Genomic DNA, 18258 nt, shown 5'->3' on the forward strand with positions numbered 1-18258 from the left:
TCGAACTTAATGTGAATTTACAAGCAATTACATGCATGTAAACTAGAAGAATGAAAAGGATTGCCTATCCAGTTGAATACAGACACTAATTATGCAGTAAAATGAGCTTTAAATGACAAAAAAGTATTTGATAGTAGACTAAAACTATTCTGAGGGTTGATTTTATAATGTTCAATTACAATATTTCACTCAATACTCCTGTTATTGCTCAGTTTAGGCGTGTTACCCAGTGGTGTCCTGCTGTTAATATTCTATTCAACCAGCAGAGGGAGCACGACACCATACTGATCAATACACCCACTCCAAAAATTCAGAAATATTATAATTTTTTCTACAAAATGACAGATTGGGGCTAAATTAGCATATTTAATTAGGGCTTTTAATTTTACGATACAATAGTCAAATTCAAGAATTATTGAGCATTTAAACAAGAACAGTTTGTTTCCCCAAAAACATCATGAATCTGGCATTAAGATTACAAATGATGTTTGTACGAGAATTTCTTGGATTACGGAATAAAATGTTTAAATACCGGTATTTCTTTTTTAACCAGTCATTATTCTGCTCTTTAATTAGATTTGTGTTGCAAACGTGACATTAACCAGACACGGTTTTATAGTAGAGCAGCATTTAATTCAGAACACGATGGTGTGTATGAAGCCAAGTCACAGTAGACTTGACCAAGTCAGTGCAACAAACTGGTTACAACTGAATGTTAAAAATGAAAATACACAGACATAAACACAATAAAGTATAAAAAAAATAGTAAAAAGATAAATACACACATGTTAATGTGAAAATGAAAATAAAAACACTGGTAAACCTGTCCCCTGTGACACCAAGCCAAGGGCAACATTCGAGTTGGTCAGCAACATGCAAGCTGTTCCTTACAGAAATGCAATACATACAATAAATGCTGTATATAGATCATCTTAGATATCAAATGTGGGGGATTTGTCTTTCTTGCACCCATCTTTTGGTGCCCATTGAAGTAGATATATTCGTTTGGTCCATGTATGAGACTGCATCCAGTCAGTAAACATTTTTTATAGGAGAAAAAAATGATGATCTTACATTGTTTCAATCCATTTGCTCTCATCTGTAAACAGACATACGAGGTAGAAGATTTCTATAGGGTCGAATATGAGCCTGATCAAATACATAATTGGACTTCACTTAATCTGTTCAATCAGATGGTGAGCATTAATCACCATTTGAATTTGGACTGGATGGAATTGCTACCAAAGCTGACATGGAACCCCGTTTTGAACAGTCCCACGGGGCTACAGAGACCAACACGGACTAAGTCCATCAAGCTTATGTGCTGGTCAGGAGCCTCCGGGGCGTCTGTCTCTTAGTGCACTTGTACTTCGTGGGGGAGCAGCTGGCAGCCGCTGTTGACGTGGCTGAGGACCTTCTGCTTCAGCTGGGCCACTTGCTCCCGCAGCAGGCCGGCCGTCGACGCCAGGTCGGTGTTCTGGCTCTTCAGCGTCTTGACCTTGTCCTCCAGCCTGGAGATCCGCTCCAGCTTGCGCTTCCGACACTTGGAGGCTGCGATTCGGTTCCTGAGTCTTTTCCTCTCCGCTTTGATCCGCTCTTGTGAGTCCATGTCGATGGGAGACAGCGGGGGGCTCTCCCCGAAACTCTGGACGTCGGGGACCGTCTGCGGCTCCTCCTTCAGCGGCTGGACCCGGGAGAGCTCCGGCTGCGACGGGGCTGCCCCCAAATGATGCGGCGGGGGAGGCGGAAAAGGGACGGTGTCCGTGGAGTAGTTGACGGTGGTCCCCAGCGGGCCGCTGCCGCCGTAGCTGTTCAGGTTAGTGTACACCGGCAGGTCGGGTTGGACGCCGGCTGGAGCGATGTTAGCCCCGAGGTCCAGACTGCTGTTCGTCTGCCCGGCTCCGCTCAGCTGGTTCTGCTTGTGTAAGTCTTCCAGCGCCTTCACGAAGCCCTCGGCGAATTCCTGCTCGTCCGTCACCGTCTTCGGGTACAGGAACTGGGAGCTGGTCGGCGTCGTCGTTACCATTCCGTTGGACTGGATGATTAGTCTCTCCAGCTCGGGAGAGGCCAGCTTAAGCAGCCCCAAATCTGTGGAGCTCAGGATGCTGTCAACGTCTCGAATATGCGGTTTTAGGTCGGAATTGTCCGAAAGGCTCAGGTTAATGTCCTTCTTCATCATTTCCGTGGGTAAAACTGTGATTAAAAAAAAAAACCGGGCTGCGCGACACTCCCTCAGAAAAATGCCCGGCCCATAATCTCACTGAAGGGAAAGGCGTTAAAACGATGTAAAAATGTTTTCAATGCTGGCAGCTCCACGGTTGAGTCAGAATGTTCGCTCGCGCACACCGCCTCGAGCTCTTTTAGACTTGAACATTCCATAATGTCACGTCAGAGCACGCGGCGGGATGGGCAGAAATTACGTTTTCTGAATTAAGAAAGGAGCTGAGCAGATATGACGGGAGAGAAGACAGGCGGCTCACTCTGAGCCTTATTTTGAAAACAAAAAGTAGTTATGAAACTGAATCAATTTTCTCCTAATTAACCCGTCTAAATGCTAAGCGTTATAATGAAATCAAATAATCCGGTTACGAACACACACATGTTTTAAATATAATACTGGAAACTGAGTGATCTGAATTATTGCACCGTTTGTCAGGTGTTTTAAAATACACTTTTTTATTTAATTTTTGTAAATTCACTTTAAAAACTTTTTTAAATACTCTGTTTCCTTAGGATTCTGTTGAAATGTGTTTTTAACTTAAACTGTAAACATTGAAATAAATACTATAAGAAAAAAACTAAAAGTAGTACACAACTTCGAATAATTTTTCTGCTTTACGTTTTTCCCCTAAATAAAGCAACAACAAAAATCCACACACACCAAAGTTACAAGCAAATTAGGGAGCCAGTTTTGACAATATTTTGAACAGCCTTTATGGACTGATTCAAGCCGTTCTTTCTACCAATTAACCCTGATTTCACAAAATAACAGAATTAACACACAATTATGACATCCAATTTTAATTAAAGTCTTTGAAAGTTTGGTATGTTCCAATGGTTTAAAATCCAAAGCTTTTTTCTGCTGTTCATCTTTTTAAGAGACGATCTTTGCTCACACCACTATTGCCATGGAGAAAAAGAGGAAAGCACAAACAGTGAGGTGGTGCACTGATGTCATTGTGGGTGTCGATCAGCATATGCCTTCGTTTTCAGCACATCTGAAAGAAAAAACTTAAATAAAAACCATTTGCAAAACACTTAGAACAATGTTCAGTTAAACAATGTTACATTAAAAAAGTATGTTTGTAGTATTTGTTAGAAGATGTTAGTAAGCAAAAAAGCTAAACCCCCTGATGAGTCAGGAGTCTCACTTCTCTTTTGAGACTTTTAATGAATAACACAAGTTTAGGGAAGTTTAATCTGGAACTGATTCACTTTTAACACATCTTTATTTACTTGCGGTTTTGGATTTGATTGAGTCTCACTTTCAATATTTGTCTAATGAGCTAATTTCAGTTGTTCATTTTCCATTTCCACAATTTAGTAAACCAGAAAGGTTTGAGACATAATTTAAATTTGGAGGCAAAAAGCACCATTTAATCATTTTTTTTGTCTTTTCAACTTATTTTATCCAAGTAATAGACTTTGATTCCCAAATTTTAGACAGTAAACTGGAGACATTAGGATATGTTAGAGCTGTGAAGCTTCTCGGCCGTTATATTGTTTTTAACTCTGGGTCCTTCCAACATCTCAATGCATTGTTGTTTGTAATTCCCAACACGGTCAGAGGCAGCCACTCTAAGAATTTTTCTGTCATACCCTTGGATAATGTGTGCAGAATGTCAGCAACTAAGGCATGCAAGCTGTCAAGAACTGGTGATGTAGGAGATGCTGGAGACCAGGCTTGGTGGTGGAAACTTAAACGTTTCTTCTTCTTGTGTAGTCTTATGGTGGACAGCAACCTTAAACATTTAAGGAATAAACTAGAACATGACAAAAACCCATGCAGAAAAAAAAAGGTGATAAAGCAGATACGCTGACGATGAAGAGCTGAAAACCAGACACTAGGCTGGGGACACTTAACAAATGAAGACAGCTGTGGATGATTAGTAACATGAACCAGGGGGGTATTCCAGAAAGCATGTTTAAACTACCCTGACTTTAACCCTGAACTCTAGGCTGAAATCCGCCTGAACTTGCTTACTCTGGGTATGTCGGTTCCAAAAGACCGGATATGAGTTAGCGTAATTACGCTCAACTTGGTAACCCTGGGTTAATGCACGAGCATGGCAAGTAGATAAAGACATTCTCAATGGATCGACGATTTCCGGAGTCACCATGGAAACGCGTGAAGAACAAAAGCGAGTGCTATACTTCAGTGAGACGGAGTCAGAAATTTCAACGACAGCATGTGAAGATTATACGCCCATCAAAAAAGTAATACGGCTGCATCATCAGCAAAATAACCATCCAATCCTGAACTCACACACACACACACACACCCATGTCTCTCTCTCTCTCTTTCTCCTGTCTCTCATTATGTGCAATATATTATTTGCACTATATCTCTGCTATCATGGGCATAGCAGTGCAATACCTACCTCACTGTGGAAAGTAAAACTTTTCAGCTAAATTTTTTACTGTACATTTTTTTGGACTTAGTAAATTGTACATTTTTTGTGAAATAATTTTCCTTTTGCATTTCTTCACTGTACAGTGATCAGCTCTCATTTCACTGTATGCGCGTGTGATGCGAATTGTACATGTGTATAGTGACAATAAAGGCATTCTATTCTGTTTTAAAAGAAAGAGTTTCTGCTTGGAGAAAAAGAAGAGACAGAGTAAACGCACGAGTTTCTATCTCATTTCTATATTCATTGTGACGCATATATATATATAAATTATCCAACTTTGCCAACTTAAATGAATTACTTCTATTGGTAACAAGTAATTGAGTAAAATTTATTCAACCTAATTTCTTACGTCTATCCAACTCAATAATTGTTTATACAACTCAAATTTACATATCTATCTAACTAAATGTCATATTACTCCAATTCAATTAAATGTTCTTCCATATTAATTTATTGTACTTCTTGAACTCTCATATGTCTAAGTTTGAGCCTGTAGATATTCTCGTTTTTATAACAATAAAATGAAAGAAACACAATAGACATGTAGTATGAAAGCATATGTAATTTCTCCAACTTTAACTTCACAATATTATGTGGTAGGGGTGCTAAATAACTCATCATCCTCTCCTTCCCTCTCACTCATGGTGCAGTAATAATTAAACATAACAGGACAAATAACTTGGCAAAACACAGTAAAACAGCTAAACAACTAAACACATTTGGTCAAAAACCCACACTTAAACCCAAATCCGTCCAGACAGCCAAAGGGAATGGCATCCCACAATTCCTTGCGGTGCCAATCTAACAGCAGCACCAAACTTACAACTACTTAATTGAATTCATTTGAATGAAAGTAAAATAACTGTCTGATGACTATGTGTTATTTTTAAACTGACTTAACTAAAAAAAAAAAGATTTATCTTAACTGAAGCAAATATTTAAGTTAGTTTATGTAAAAAAAAGTTTATATTTCCAACATCCATACATGGTCTTATCACCCTCTCACGGTGGAAAAAGTATATCTGAGCTTCTACATCCACTAAATCATCTTCAAATGGAAACGCCATGCTCCTTCACCTCTCTAAAAACAGACTAACCTTCAATTAAACCTGCTTCAAACCAGGTCATGTTCAGAGCATTAGTTGTTATGGCAACTTGACATACCCTGAAACATACCTACATTTCTGGAACTGAAAGCTGAGGTTATCCGCTTCCTTAGCCTCAAATTTACCGAGGTAACTAGCATAACCTGCTTTCTGGAATAGCCCCAGGAGTGACAAGACATATTCAAAACAATAATTAAAACACCGTACTGGAGTGCACAATCCTCACACAAGCACTATTTATATATATATATATATATATATATATATATATATATATATATATATATATATATATATATATATATATATATATATATATAAAATGTATTTATTGATTGGAAAGGAAGTAAAACAAAGACGTATACTTTGTGAACATTTGCAGCAGCTAAGTTACATTTACAGGCTTTTTCCAACCTCATTTTTTTGGTATCATCCTGACTTACAACAATTTGAATGAAGAAATAATCAGAAATGCAACTTTAACCTTCGTTTTCTTTATATATGTCCTTCATCATGAGAAAAATGCCACAATAACATACACCGAAAAACACAATTTCCATATGAGTGGGTCTTTAAAACGTGTGATGTTTTTATCTTAAGTTTTTATTATTTTCACCCATCTTTATGTCAGTGTTTGTCTTTACTGTTATGAAGCCCTTTGGTTAGTTAAAAAAAAAAACGACACACTTGATTCTTTACGATTTCATGTTTATTATACAACTACCGGCATGAAGCCCATCGAGATGACTATTGTTGTAATGTAATGTTGGGCTATATAAATACGATTGATTGATTGATTGATTGATTGATTGATTGATTGATTGATTGATTGATTGATCTGAATGGAGGCATGGATGTAAATTGACAAGTCAAATTATTATGAAAAGATAAACGGACACAGCTTTAGTTCAGCTCTAAACCTGCCCTCTCTATATTTAAAATCTTCCTCAAAGAACTCCTCCTCGTCGTCGTTCTGCAGTGCTTCAACGGCCAGTAAAGGGTTACACAGAGGAGAGCTCGTGCGTCACAGGTCCAGGTCCGTCGTATCCATCGCTGCGAAAGCTTTGCGCGGGCGGATCACATGACAGCCGCTTCGACGTCACATCTTTTTTTTACACGGCGGAAATGGAAGTGGTTGGTGTGTGTTTGTGTGCATGTGCGTGTGCGTGTGCGTGTGTGCGTAGCAGATATACATGTTTAAAGGCTGCCTGAGAGTGGCGGTTCTGTCAGCAGGCGGTGGCTGGAAAGCATGCGCTCATGTCTTCTTCAGCTTTACCACAGAATCTGATTTTCTTTCCCTTTGATTTGAACCATTTGAGCCAAAACAATGTGGAATACCCAAGAAGAGAATCTGAATAAATGAAGCCCAATTCTACACTTTGATTCATGCCTATAGGCCTTTATTTGGGGTTTAAAAATATATATTTATTGTCTTACTATATATTTTAACTTTTGGGTCTTCTTTTGACCATTTATAATATTGATAAACTAATTTGATATTATAACTATTTTTGTTGAGTTCTTCAACATTTTTTCAATCTGTAAAAGTGGACTAAATTTAAAGGCCCACTCCAAAGAAAATGGTGCTTTTGAAATGTTCTTGCAGGGAGGTATGATGAAAATTCAAATTCAAATTAAAATGACATACCTGAGTATTTCTTTATGCAAATCACAGTGAATCAAGTGCAGACGAAAAAATGTCTTTTGAAAAAGAGCCTAGTTACCTACAAACTACAATCAGTAGGCCACAAGCTCCCTGCTCCGCTCCATGCTGATGCATCCACCTGCAAACAAATAGATCCATGTATGCCTTCTCTGCCTTCTTTTCCGACCTTTGAGCTAGCATCTAGCTCAAAACCTAGGATAGCTCCAATATTGACTGCCTTTTTTTTTTTTGCACTGCTAATGTTAGGTCGAGGTTGTGAGGGGTTGTAAACTAGCGGGAGAGCAGAAACTGCAGAAACTGTCTTAGAAAACAACAGGTTTTTTTTTTGGCTAAAAATGGCATAATCATAATTAAAAGACCTCTGGGGACTATTTTACAATAGATGAAAAGATAATATGAGTGGGACTTTAAAGACTTTAAATTCTTTGTAATGGTTTTTAACATAAATAAAGAAAATGTAAAATATTTGTGTGATTGGATTGTTCCTTTCTAAAGGTTTTCTATTGTACATGACTGGAAAAATTAATTCAGTTTCAACGAAACACATCTTGATTTTGTGTTTTTCTACAGTATTTTGTGATGTACACATGAAACAGAAACATCAGTTTGACAGTAGACTGCTGAATTCCCCAAGGAAAAGTAAAGAATTGGAGTACAGGTCTTTTGGAAGAACTCTGCATGAGGACAAGGTATCTGCTGGAACTTGAACTACATCTGAAGGACATTGTAGTTGTTTGCCATAAACATGCATCATGTGTGTGCTTCAGCCTTAAATCAGGATGATAAAAACCAAAGTAATGGCGAGCTATTTAAAAGTTCCTGCAAAATGACATTTTTTTTTTGTTTGTTTCTATTGATTTTATTGTGAAGCTTTGGTGCCATGTCAATAAGGAAGATCTACAATTCATCACTTCTGGGGTTGTTACATCACTCCTTCAAAACCGTCACTCCCTACAAATAACTGAGTTCCCCACCATTTCAGGCTCTGGAATTTATTCCTCTACGGTCCAACGTTATCCCACCAGCATGACAGACGTCATCAACCCAGAGCCTAACCGCCAAAGACTATGGACTTCTTTAATGCATATCTTTTTTGTCACAAATATATCTCTAATTTATTCACAATCTTAAGAACTCTTTTTATTGAAATGTCAGCTTTGAGTTCAGCATGGGTTACTGCTGAAGGGTGTGTATGGTGTACACAGGTGTTCACTTTGTAAAGCTTAGGTCCTGTTCAACAATGCTGTAGTGTTTGAATGGCAGGTATGTGAAAGTGTGAGGACATCTACTTGAAGCAAAGCGGGATTCTGCAACCCTTGCACATCCACTCCTTTTAGATTCCAGAATTCTCCATAGCAGTTCTTAGGCCACTGCCAATCTCACGCCGCCTTTTGGTTGGAATGCAGATGAAGAAACAGAAGCAGCTCTTACAGTCAAATTCAAATTTCAATAGTTTAACTGTAGTGGTGTAGCTGTCTAAGACAGAGACCACAAGTGAAACAAAAAGATTCACACATGGTTGACTAGTGGTATTAGATCTCTCTTGTGCTTTTTATCTTATTTTTGGTGCTTTTATTCTGACAACTCAATGACTAATATCATTCCTCAATATTTGAAGTCTTAAGCCTCTTCTCATACATTCAAATCTGATTTGGAAAAAGGGAATCAGCCCTTTTAGTCCAAGTTAACATTCAGCTCAGATACAAATGCATGAAGTAACAAAACAGATTCACATGGTCCTAATGTATTCATGTGAGTCCCACGAAGAGTCTCCATTGAACCTGATGACGTAGTTTCAAAGTGTGGGTGAAGTTCCACACTGAGGGAGGATGTGAAACCCTTCATGCTCGACAGACAGGTGTATGAGTGCGTGCAGTGATGGTTTGTATAAAGTATACCCCTGCACACACAAGCACACTCACAATGTCGACCACAAACCTCAAACGTAAACCTTTTCATCACTATGCATTAGCTCATGTTGAAAACATACAGTTTTGCCTTAATAATGTTTTCCGAGTGTAATGTTTACCATCACAGTGATGTGCGTTCTTTAAAAGAATTGAAAAGCTTACTTTCCGAACACCTTCCATGAAATTACCACTCTGCTTTAAAAAAAAGTAGATAATCTGTATATGCAGTGGATTTTATGTACTTATGTTATCTTTTAACAATAACATCTAAGGCAACAAATTCTATCTTATGCTGTTTGCAATCTGTCAACATTTTATATCATTCAATAATTGCCACAGCTGTACAGCATCCACATTCTATAAAGGTATTATTCATTTTTGAAAAATGTCTTTTTAGAAGCAAACTACTGACTACTTTATTCTACACTAAACTGAATTATGAGAATCATCTTTTGAATGACAGATTGAGTTTTCCATTCATTTTGCACTTCTAACCTGAAACTGAAAAATGTAAATGACATTACACAGATGTTTCTCCCTCCCCTTCTGTCTAGTTTTTTCCCTCTTTATGTGTATTTGTGCATAGTTTTTAAGTCTTACTTTTCAATATCAACTTCCAAATGAATGCTCCCATGGGCACTTTTGTGGAATGGTTTGTTTAGACCTTTAGTTCTGAACTCATTTGTGGTACAAAGCAAATCAGATGACAGCTGCAAACTCAGAGTAAGGTTCATCCTAAGAAATATTATTAGAACTTTTTTCATCTAGCTCTTAGATTATAATTCTAAATATTCCAAATTCTTAACAGGTATCTTGGTGGACTAAAAGTATTATTTTATCAATCCACAAATAACCCAAAAACTGTAGGAACATGTGAATGCAAAACTGAGTAGCACAATTTTAGGCAGCAAACAGCCAAAAACTGTTATTAAAAATGTATTTGGGAATGCAAAAAATAAATAGATAAAGACAAGGAAAAAAATCTATATAAATTGACCTCATTGACACAACTTGGAGACGATATCAGAAAAAAATATCTGTGACACCTGCCCAGTACACATGCTGTCTACTTTATATACCACACCTGGGTCAATTCAATCCTGGCCAAATCAAATTGAGACAAATGTGTGAACCATATTTAAGAGAAAGAATATAATAATGTATAATCATTTTTTACATTTTTGTCTCAGGTGCCGAAAGGTGGAAGCCAAAAAATATATTTGCATTCACATTTTTTCAAAGAATATTTGGCAGAGATGCTCACAGGTCGCTCTTTGCAAATCCAAGTCCTGTCTGAAGTCCCTGCATTTATGTTCAAGTCTAGTCTCCAGTCTTCAACTGACATTTCAAGTTAAAAGCCTAAAATGTTACCATCACAAATTGTCATTAAATACCCTTAAGCAACTCATGGGAACACAATAACTGGCAGTTCTGCTTTACCAAAGAAAGTGTCGTGTACGTCCAACAGCATTGTTGTGGAGCTAAAATCTAAGAATAATCGAATGAATATCGTACACAGCTGGGACTTTAGTGCTGCCTATGTCTGAGACTCAAATCCAAAGTCTAAAGTCGAAGTACCATTAGAAGTTTTTAAAGGATGGCAACACTAAAAGGTTTTTTTTAAGGGACATGTCTTATACAACGACCTGTAGAGCAAAACTGTAGCTTCAACATGCAAAATATTTGTTCCTACATTAAAAAGACAAATCCTGAGTTCCTTAATATAGGCTACAGTGCCCCTTGAGGTAGAGGATGTATTAGGAAAAGTATTGCAATAGTGATACCTTTGACTGCTGCAAATACATATATAAATATTTTTGTTGCACCCACTTGCTAAAATGGAATCTAAAAATGAAATGTAAGGTTTAAAACCTCCAGCATTTGCTTTTTCTCGTTAGTCTTTCTTTAACACAAAGAGGCTCTATATGTGTGAGAAACATCAGAAGGTTCAGCTTTCTTCTACAACATTATTTCTTGAATTTGGGGCATACTACATCACCTTTAATATGAGTTATTAAAATCCATGTTTCAACATAGTCCTCCTTACAGTCTTTTCTCTGAGGGACTCTTCAGTAATCAGACTCAATCAAATACATCTGACCTCCTGCCCAGACAAATTTCCTGGCATAACAATCTGGAGAGAACTTAACTGAATTCCAGCAATAAAAAGATCTGACTCACAGGAAAATATGAGCCTTTATTCACTGACCACCTGCAATGGTGAAGGTGATTGGTGTCTGATACAACATAGAAGACCAAACTGTTGGAAATAGTCTCCAAATTATGGAATTTCAGACAAAATAGGTGAAGGAGTGGGAACAAAGCACACAGCATGGGAAGAGATGTTTTCCTGTCAGGCAGGGATTAAAGGAGCTTCCATAAATATGTTGAGCAGCTTGCTACACTTTGTGTCCTCTGGTAAAAATAGGCCTTCTTCCAAAGGGAAGTGATGACGTCTGCAGCCCCCCCTGCATCACCGGCCAAGAGTCGGCTTCATCCTCATACCTCGCTAGAGAAGAGACAGAAAGTGTGCGGATGGGGGAGCATCAGCGATCACCGTGGCAACACAAGCAGAGTGACGCAGGTAGGAGCAGCAGAAAGGAAGATAGGTGCCGATTGGCTACCAGCAGCAGTAGCCTGTTCACATAGAGTGGGCGGTAAAGAGAAGGAAAACTCGGCACTGAGATTATCCACAACACTGCAGCGCATAAAGACTCACAGTCAGATTGCATAGTTAATTAGAAGATGCCTGCAAACATGATATACACCCTATAACATGCTTTTTGAAGCAATTTAGTTGAAAATACATGTCCCTATTTGATAACTTGAATTTGAATGTATGTCTTGTGGGAGATAATTATTGAGCACATTTATTGAACATTTGATTTTAATTTATACATTTTATTTAGTTGGTCAACCTAGTTTCCATTGATTTTTTTAAAAGATGCTTTTGCTTTAAGAATTCACTGTCAAATTTGAGGCTTTTAAGTCCTAACTCCCTTTCAATGACTAAAGAGGTACACGTGAGGATCTTTGGTACCTGTTTACTTCTATTATGTGTACTAAATTACATAGAAAAAAGATCAAATGCACTAAATTGCAGCTGCAGTTTAAATAGAGCTGTTGGATTTTTCTTATAGTTGGGTGCAATCACCATTAAATCCCCATTTTCAGCTGTCACATATCAAAATGTCTGCCATGCAAAATCTTTATTAAAGCATTTTATTTAATGGACAATGAAAATGAAAAAGAAGAAAAAACACTCAACTGTGCACCAGCTAATGCTGCCCTCTAGTGGCCACAGCTTAAAGCTGTCGTGTCTCAACTCCAACCTCCATCTAACCCTTGTGCCATCCTAGGCACGTTAACATTGGGAGGGGGTCATCTAGACCCCACAAGACAGCGCGCTAAATCTTTTTTTTTCAATGATTTGTGATCTTCACTAGTGTCCATGGATTACATTAAATCCTCTTCACCTTTATCCACTTTATCCGCTCCAACTTCAGCCTCCTTTTATCAATATTATCAGTCCTTCCTCTCAATGTGTCCAAACCGTCTCAATCTATTTCCCTTCTTATCTCCAGAACATGAGCTGTTCCTCTGATGAATTCATTCCTGATCCTCGTCACTCCTAAGGAAAACCTCAACATCTCTAGCTCTGCCTCCTGTCTCTCTCTCAGAGACACCATCTCTACACCACCACCAACTGCTCTCACCTGCTGTCTTGACTGACATTTTTTTCCCCACACTTCACACCTGGGACTTTCCTCTTTTTGTTCCAACCTGCTTGGACACACGTCTTCATCTCTCCCACTATCTTGAAAAATGTTGTTCTGAACCTTTCACTAAGAATTTAAAGTCCACCACCTTCTCCGCCTGTGCCTGGTAACCTTAATATTCTACTTCGTTTCTTCTCATTTACACAGATGGTCTGTCTTGTGGTGGTTGACCTTCATTCTTCTTCTCTCCAGAGTAAACCTCCACCTCTTTAGATATTTCTCCACCTTAAAATTGCACCATTTTAAGTTTTACAGATTTTAATTATAGTACTTTTTCTGCATGATCATGCATAATTTCAAAGCCCAATTTTTCGCAAGGAAAACTAAATGTCAGAATTTCTTAAATTAGCTTGCAAGTAATAGGGAAGACTAAAATAAATCTCAGCCATTTATTTGAATCATAAATCTATCAGTTATTAAATTTATGTAACAAAATGTGTGTATCATATTTAACTTGTGGTCTTAACTCTCCAAAATGAAAATGTTCTTGATTGTAAAAAAATAAAAAAGCTTTAAATCTTTATCTTAAAAATCAAGCAAAACAGCAGCTAATTCCAAATATTTTCTTTTCATGAGCCTGAACTTGTGTTGATGCTTTAAATAGGATACAGGACATGCTAAACAGGAACAGAGGTCTTTACACTCTGCAATCAAATAGTAATTTTACTATAACAATTTCAGTGCTTCATTTCTTCAAACTGATCTTTAAACAAAAAGTTTCAGGTGTAACAAACTTTTGGGGCAGTTCCCTAAAAATGAAGACTATTTTATACATACATGGTCTTTAACAAAAACTGCTTTATTGTTTCTCATGTCATTACAATAATATTCATCACTATAAAAATAAAGAGTTTTTCAAACAAAAATTCTTATGGTCAAATCGTGTCACTTATCTGTGACTGGATGTCAGCTGACTATCAGCTTAGATTGGCTAATGAGGAGTGAAAGACAGAAACAAACCCACACCAACCATGTCACTCAACAACTAGAATAGAAATGAAGAGAATTCTGGGGCTGGAATATTGTCTATCATGAAATCTACCCCTAAAGAAAAAGACATCCAAATATAAACAATTTGACACTTCCAATTGTACCAACAGATTACTTTTGTGACTAAAAAGGGGTTTTCATGACAAAATATTCTTCTTGAAAGAAAAGAAAAAAAGAAAAAGTATCAGCTCTTGGGTTTTACACAAACATGGTTATTCTTAAAAACCTAAAAAGAAAACTCAGTGCAAAACCACTGCCTCTTTTGAACATCTCAGTGACCTTTTGCAGCGATTGGTTCTCTTACATATCACATATCAGCAAAAAAAGGAGCTGAGAGTTAAATTATCCACAAGTACTGAAACAAAAATAACAGTTAATGTGATGTGAAAGATCCATGACATCACATCAGTGCTGGTTCTTCATTCCCTGCTGTTTGCTTGGTTTTTTATCCGGCTGCTGTGGCTGCTGGCCTCGACCAGGACCTGACATCCCTCTGCCGCGGCTGCCAAACACACCTACATACAGACACAAAAAATGTCAAATTCAGCAAGTTAGAATAATAAATTCCTAAACAAATAAAGATGATGTTTCACCAGATGTGTTTAAAAGCTTTAACAGAGGGATTTTTTACTTATTTTAAGCTGATCTAAGTCTCATTAAGGCAAATCATGACAGAACAAATGCAGAAGTTGCTTCCTCTCACCTCGGCCGGCTCCGCCTCTTCCTTTACCCTGCTGCTTATTCTGCTGGGCACCTCCACGTCCACGACCCTTAGAAACCACCTCATCCTTCACCATGTCAATAATCTCATCTGGAATTCGCAGATACTTGATGGTACTTCCCCTGATGTAGCACTCTGGCATCCTCCAAAACTTATCACCATCCTGTGGGAAAAAGACCAAACGATGAGTGTAACCAGTATACTTCAAAGGGTCTATGCTAAATCCCTTTTTTGAACTTCCCGGTGTATTATAAAGAAACCTCAAACCAGTATTGACCCATTCACGCATTTCTGAGAATTCCTCTAAAAACCTGTGCTCCAGGAACCAGCCACACCTAACCCACAAAAACAAGCGGGTTCTCACGAGCTGATGTAGATAAGTGAGAACAGCCCCTTCCAGGAAGAGTCTGCGCTGCCAGCCCCGCCCCCAGGCTAAAACACACACTCCATGAAGCTAGTGGTGTTTGGCAAAACTCTCTTTACATGCTCAATATGCACATTCATCTTTACGAAAGTTTGAATGTTGTTTGTTTCGTGGGCGAGACACAGACATGTTGTTGATGCTGGCTATAGGTTGACATCATGGAAGTGCCGGTGCCTCAGATCCAGTCGTCTTGCTTCCAGGTTGGAAAATAACTCAGGAAAATAACTAATATTCATTCATCATTTTTTAATTCATCTTCTAAACCCGCTTTGTCCCTTTTGGGGTCACTGGGCTGCCGGGGCCTATCCCAGCTACTCATGGGTGAAGGCAGGGGGCTTCCTGGACAGGACACCAGTCTGTCACAGGTCCACAAATCACTCACCCATGCACACTTGCATTCACACTTATGGACAATTTAAGGTAACCAATTAACCTACGAAGGTGGGAGTCCCCGGAGAAAACCCACGTATGCACGGGGAGAACATGCAAACTCCACACAGACAGGTTCTTTTTCAGGTCCCCCAGCCAAGTCTTGGACCTGGCTGGGCTTGCAGTTGGCTGGGGGACCAACAGCAACCAAGTCCCCAAAACTTGGCTGGGGGATCTTGCGCTAACCACTGCGCCACGTAACTAATATTTAATTTAAAAAATCTTTCTTTTGTGGGCCAAAGGTAATATATATATGGATATTCTTTACCATGAATGGTTTAGGAATAGCATGGTACAGGGCCTTTAACAATAATCAGTCCTTTTTCTTCTAACAAAAAAAATTAGCGTTGAGGTTTTTGTTCCAACATGTATCAAAGGATGTTTTACTAAAACCATTGCTTCATTATACATTAGTCTTTATATTTTAAAGGCTCACTTCAATTATCTTTTGATCTATTCCCAGTATTTTGATTTTGTTTTTTTTCATTATGCAGCTTTAAGCCAAAATGAAAAACTTGTCTTGTTTTCTAGGACAGTTTCTGCAGAGTGACAGAAGTTCATTAGAAATATACCTAAAAAAGCCTGCCGCATTTTCCAAGGTCCCTTTGTTTCCACTCTCCTGCTAGCTTACACACCCTCATACCCCCAATCTAACACCAAGTGCAAGAAAATTGGTGGGGAATGTTGAAGCTATACAGACGTACAGTTTAAAGCCAGATGCCAGCTCAGACGAGGAAAACCAAGACGTAAATGGATCTAATTGCCTACAAACTTTCTTTATATATGTCCGTCATTATGAGAAAAATGCCACAAAACATGTTAAAAACCAAACCAAACAAATACACTATTTTAATTGGGGTGGGTCTTTAAACGGCTAAGGTAGTCAGAATGAAAACTGAAGGAAACAGGTAAGCGACTGTTAAATTTAAGCTAATTTTTTTTATTTAAGGTGTGCAGTTTATGGATCGTTCTCCACTGAGAACATGAGAGCAAATCTGTTACCCTGGATGTGCAGATGACTTCTCTCAAGTTGATGTTCATCCAGTTGTCACAGCTAACCAGATGACCGTTGTAGGTTTCTCCATTCTTCAGTTCAACCAGCTGAAAAAAATCAAAGTTCATTGAAAAAAAGGTCAGCTGGTGATTATGGTTTTCTAAAAGGTTCTTTCTTTATTCAAAAAGAAATGCACAAAAATTATTGTTTAAAGAAAAACATGCAAACAATCTCAATAACAAAACAAAAAACCTGATCTTAAAACCACAAGTAACTGAATAAAATGGTTTAACCAGTAATCACCAGATAAGGAATAGAAGGAGGAAAGAAAAGCAATTATTTCTTACCATAGGATGGTTCTGGGCCGTCTTCAAAAGGGACAAGGGAAGCTGCGAAATAGTAGAAATGGGTCCGATTTATGATCTCTATGATATATTAAAATAATGCATTCTAAAAGGAATATTGATTCAGAAATGAAGAACACGTCTGAATGTATTTCTGTGTCGGCGGAGAAACTTAAGCTCTGTTCCGAACTATAATGATTCGTTTGTGTTTAGTTTAGTACTAAACGTGTATCTGAAATGGTGACCCCCCCCCCTTATATATTTATATAGAAAATAATTTTAAAAAGAACCACTTGTATAGTCAGCGTTCCACAAGCAGAAAACAATTTAGCATTGGTTGCTAGCGTAGCTTAGCCTTGATTTGCGATGTTTAAACCAGTTACATGGGATTTTTGAAGCCAAAGAACAGGTCAGTATTTTTATATAGTGTGTGATTTTTACAAAATAGTCCATTTGTAAGTAATAACTTACCATTCTGGTAGGTTATGTTTGTGCTGCCTTAGATTAGCAACACGATTTTTACTCGCAGACTCTTCTTCGTTTTCTACGTACTCGGTGCCACGTCTTATTAAAACATGACTGCCCCCTAGCGCAAAACATGCGCAAACACAGGAGCATTTTCTTTTGTTCTTTTACTGTGACGAAATTCAAAAATAAATACAGAGGACCAAGTGTAACATCTATCTATCAAACACAGGAGCATTTTCTTTTGTTCTTTTACTGTGACGAAATTCAAAAATAAATACAGAGGACCAAGTGTAACATCTATCTATCTATCTATCTATCTATCTATCTATCTATCTATCTATCTATCTATCTATCTATCTATCTATCTATCTATCTATCTATCTATCTATCTATCTATCTATCTATCTATCTATCTATCTATCTATCTATCTATCTATCTATCTATCTATCTATCTATCTATCTATCTATCTATCTATCTATCTATCTATCTATCTATCTATCTATCTATCTATCTATCTATCTATCTATCTATCCATCCATCTATCTATCCATCCATCCATCCATCCATCCATCCATCCATCCATCCATCCATCCATCCATCCATCCATCCATCCATCTATCTATCTATCTATCTATCTATCTATCTATCTATCTATCTATCTATCTATCTATCTATCTATCTATCTATCTATCTATCTATCTATCTATCTATCTATCTATCTATCTATCTATCTATCTATCTATCTATCTATCTATCTATCTATACACAAACATTTCCTTCAAAGCATAAAA

The 18258-nt window shown here is 37.8% G+C and overlaps 2 protein-coding genes across 2 annotated transcripts; both read right to left on the reverse strand.

Moving 5' to 3' along the window:
- Positions 1 to 353: 353 nt before the first annotated feature.
- jund (JunD proto-oncogene, AP-1 transcription factor subunit) lies at positions 354 to 2425 on the reverse strand. The gene has a single exon (XM_004067920.4). The coding sequence runs from the start codon at positions 2177 to 2179 to the stop codon at positions 1355 to 1357; it is 825 nt and encodes a 274-aa protein (XP_004067968.1). The 5' UTR covers positions 2180 to 2425; the 3' UTR covers positions 354 to 1354.
- An 11448-nt stretch (positions 2426 to 13873) lies between these two features.
- lsm4 (LSM4 homolog, U6 small nuclear RNA and mRNA degradation associated) lies at positions 13874 to 17591 on the reverse strand. Its single transcript, XM_004067921.4, has 5 exons — positions 17469 to 17591; positions 17001 to 17042; positions 16662 to 16760; positions 14789 to 14969; positions 13874 to 14600 (listed from the first exon to the last, which is right to left on the reverse strand). Exons 1-5 carry the CDS (start codon positions 17469 to 17471, stop codon positions 14491 to 14493), a joined length of 435 nt encoding a protein of 144 aa, XP_004067969.1. The 5' UTR covers positions 17472 to 17591; the 3' UTR covers positions 13874 to 14490.
- Between the last annotated feature and the right edge of the window lie 667 nt (positions 17592 to 18258).

Source organism: Oryzias latipes, chromosome 4, assembly GCF_002234675.1.
Source record: "Oryzias latipes chromosome 4, ASM223467v1".
Taxonomy (NCBI): domain Eukaryota; kingdom Metazoa; phylum Chordata; class Actinopteri; order Beloniformes; family Adrianichthyidae; genus Oryzias; species Oryzias latipes.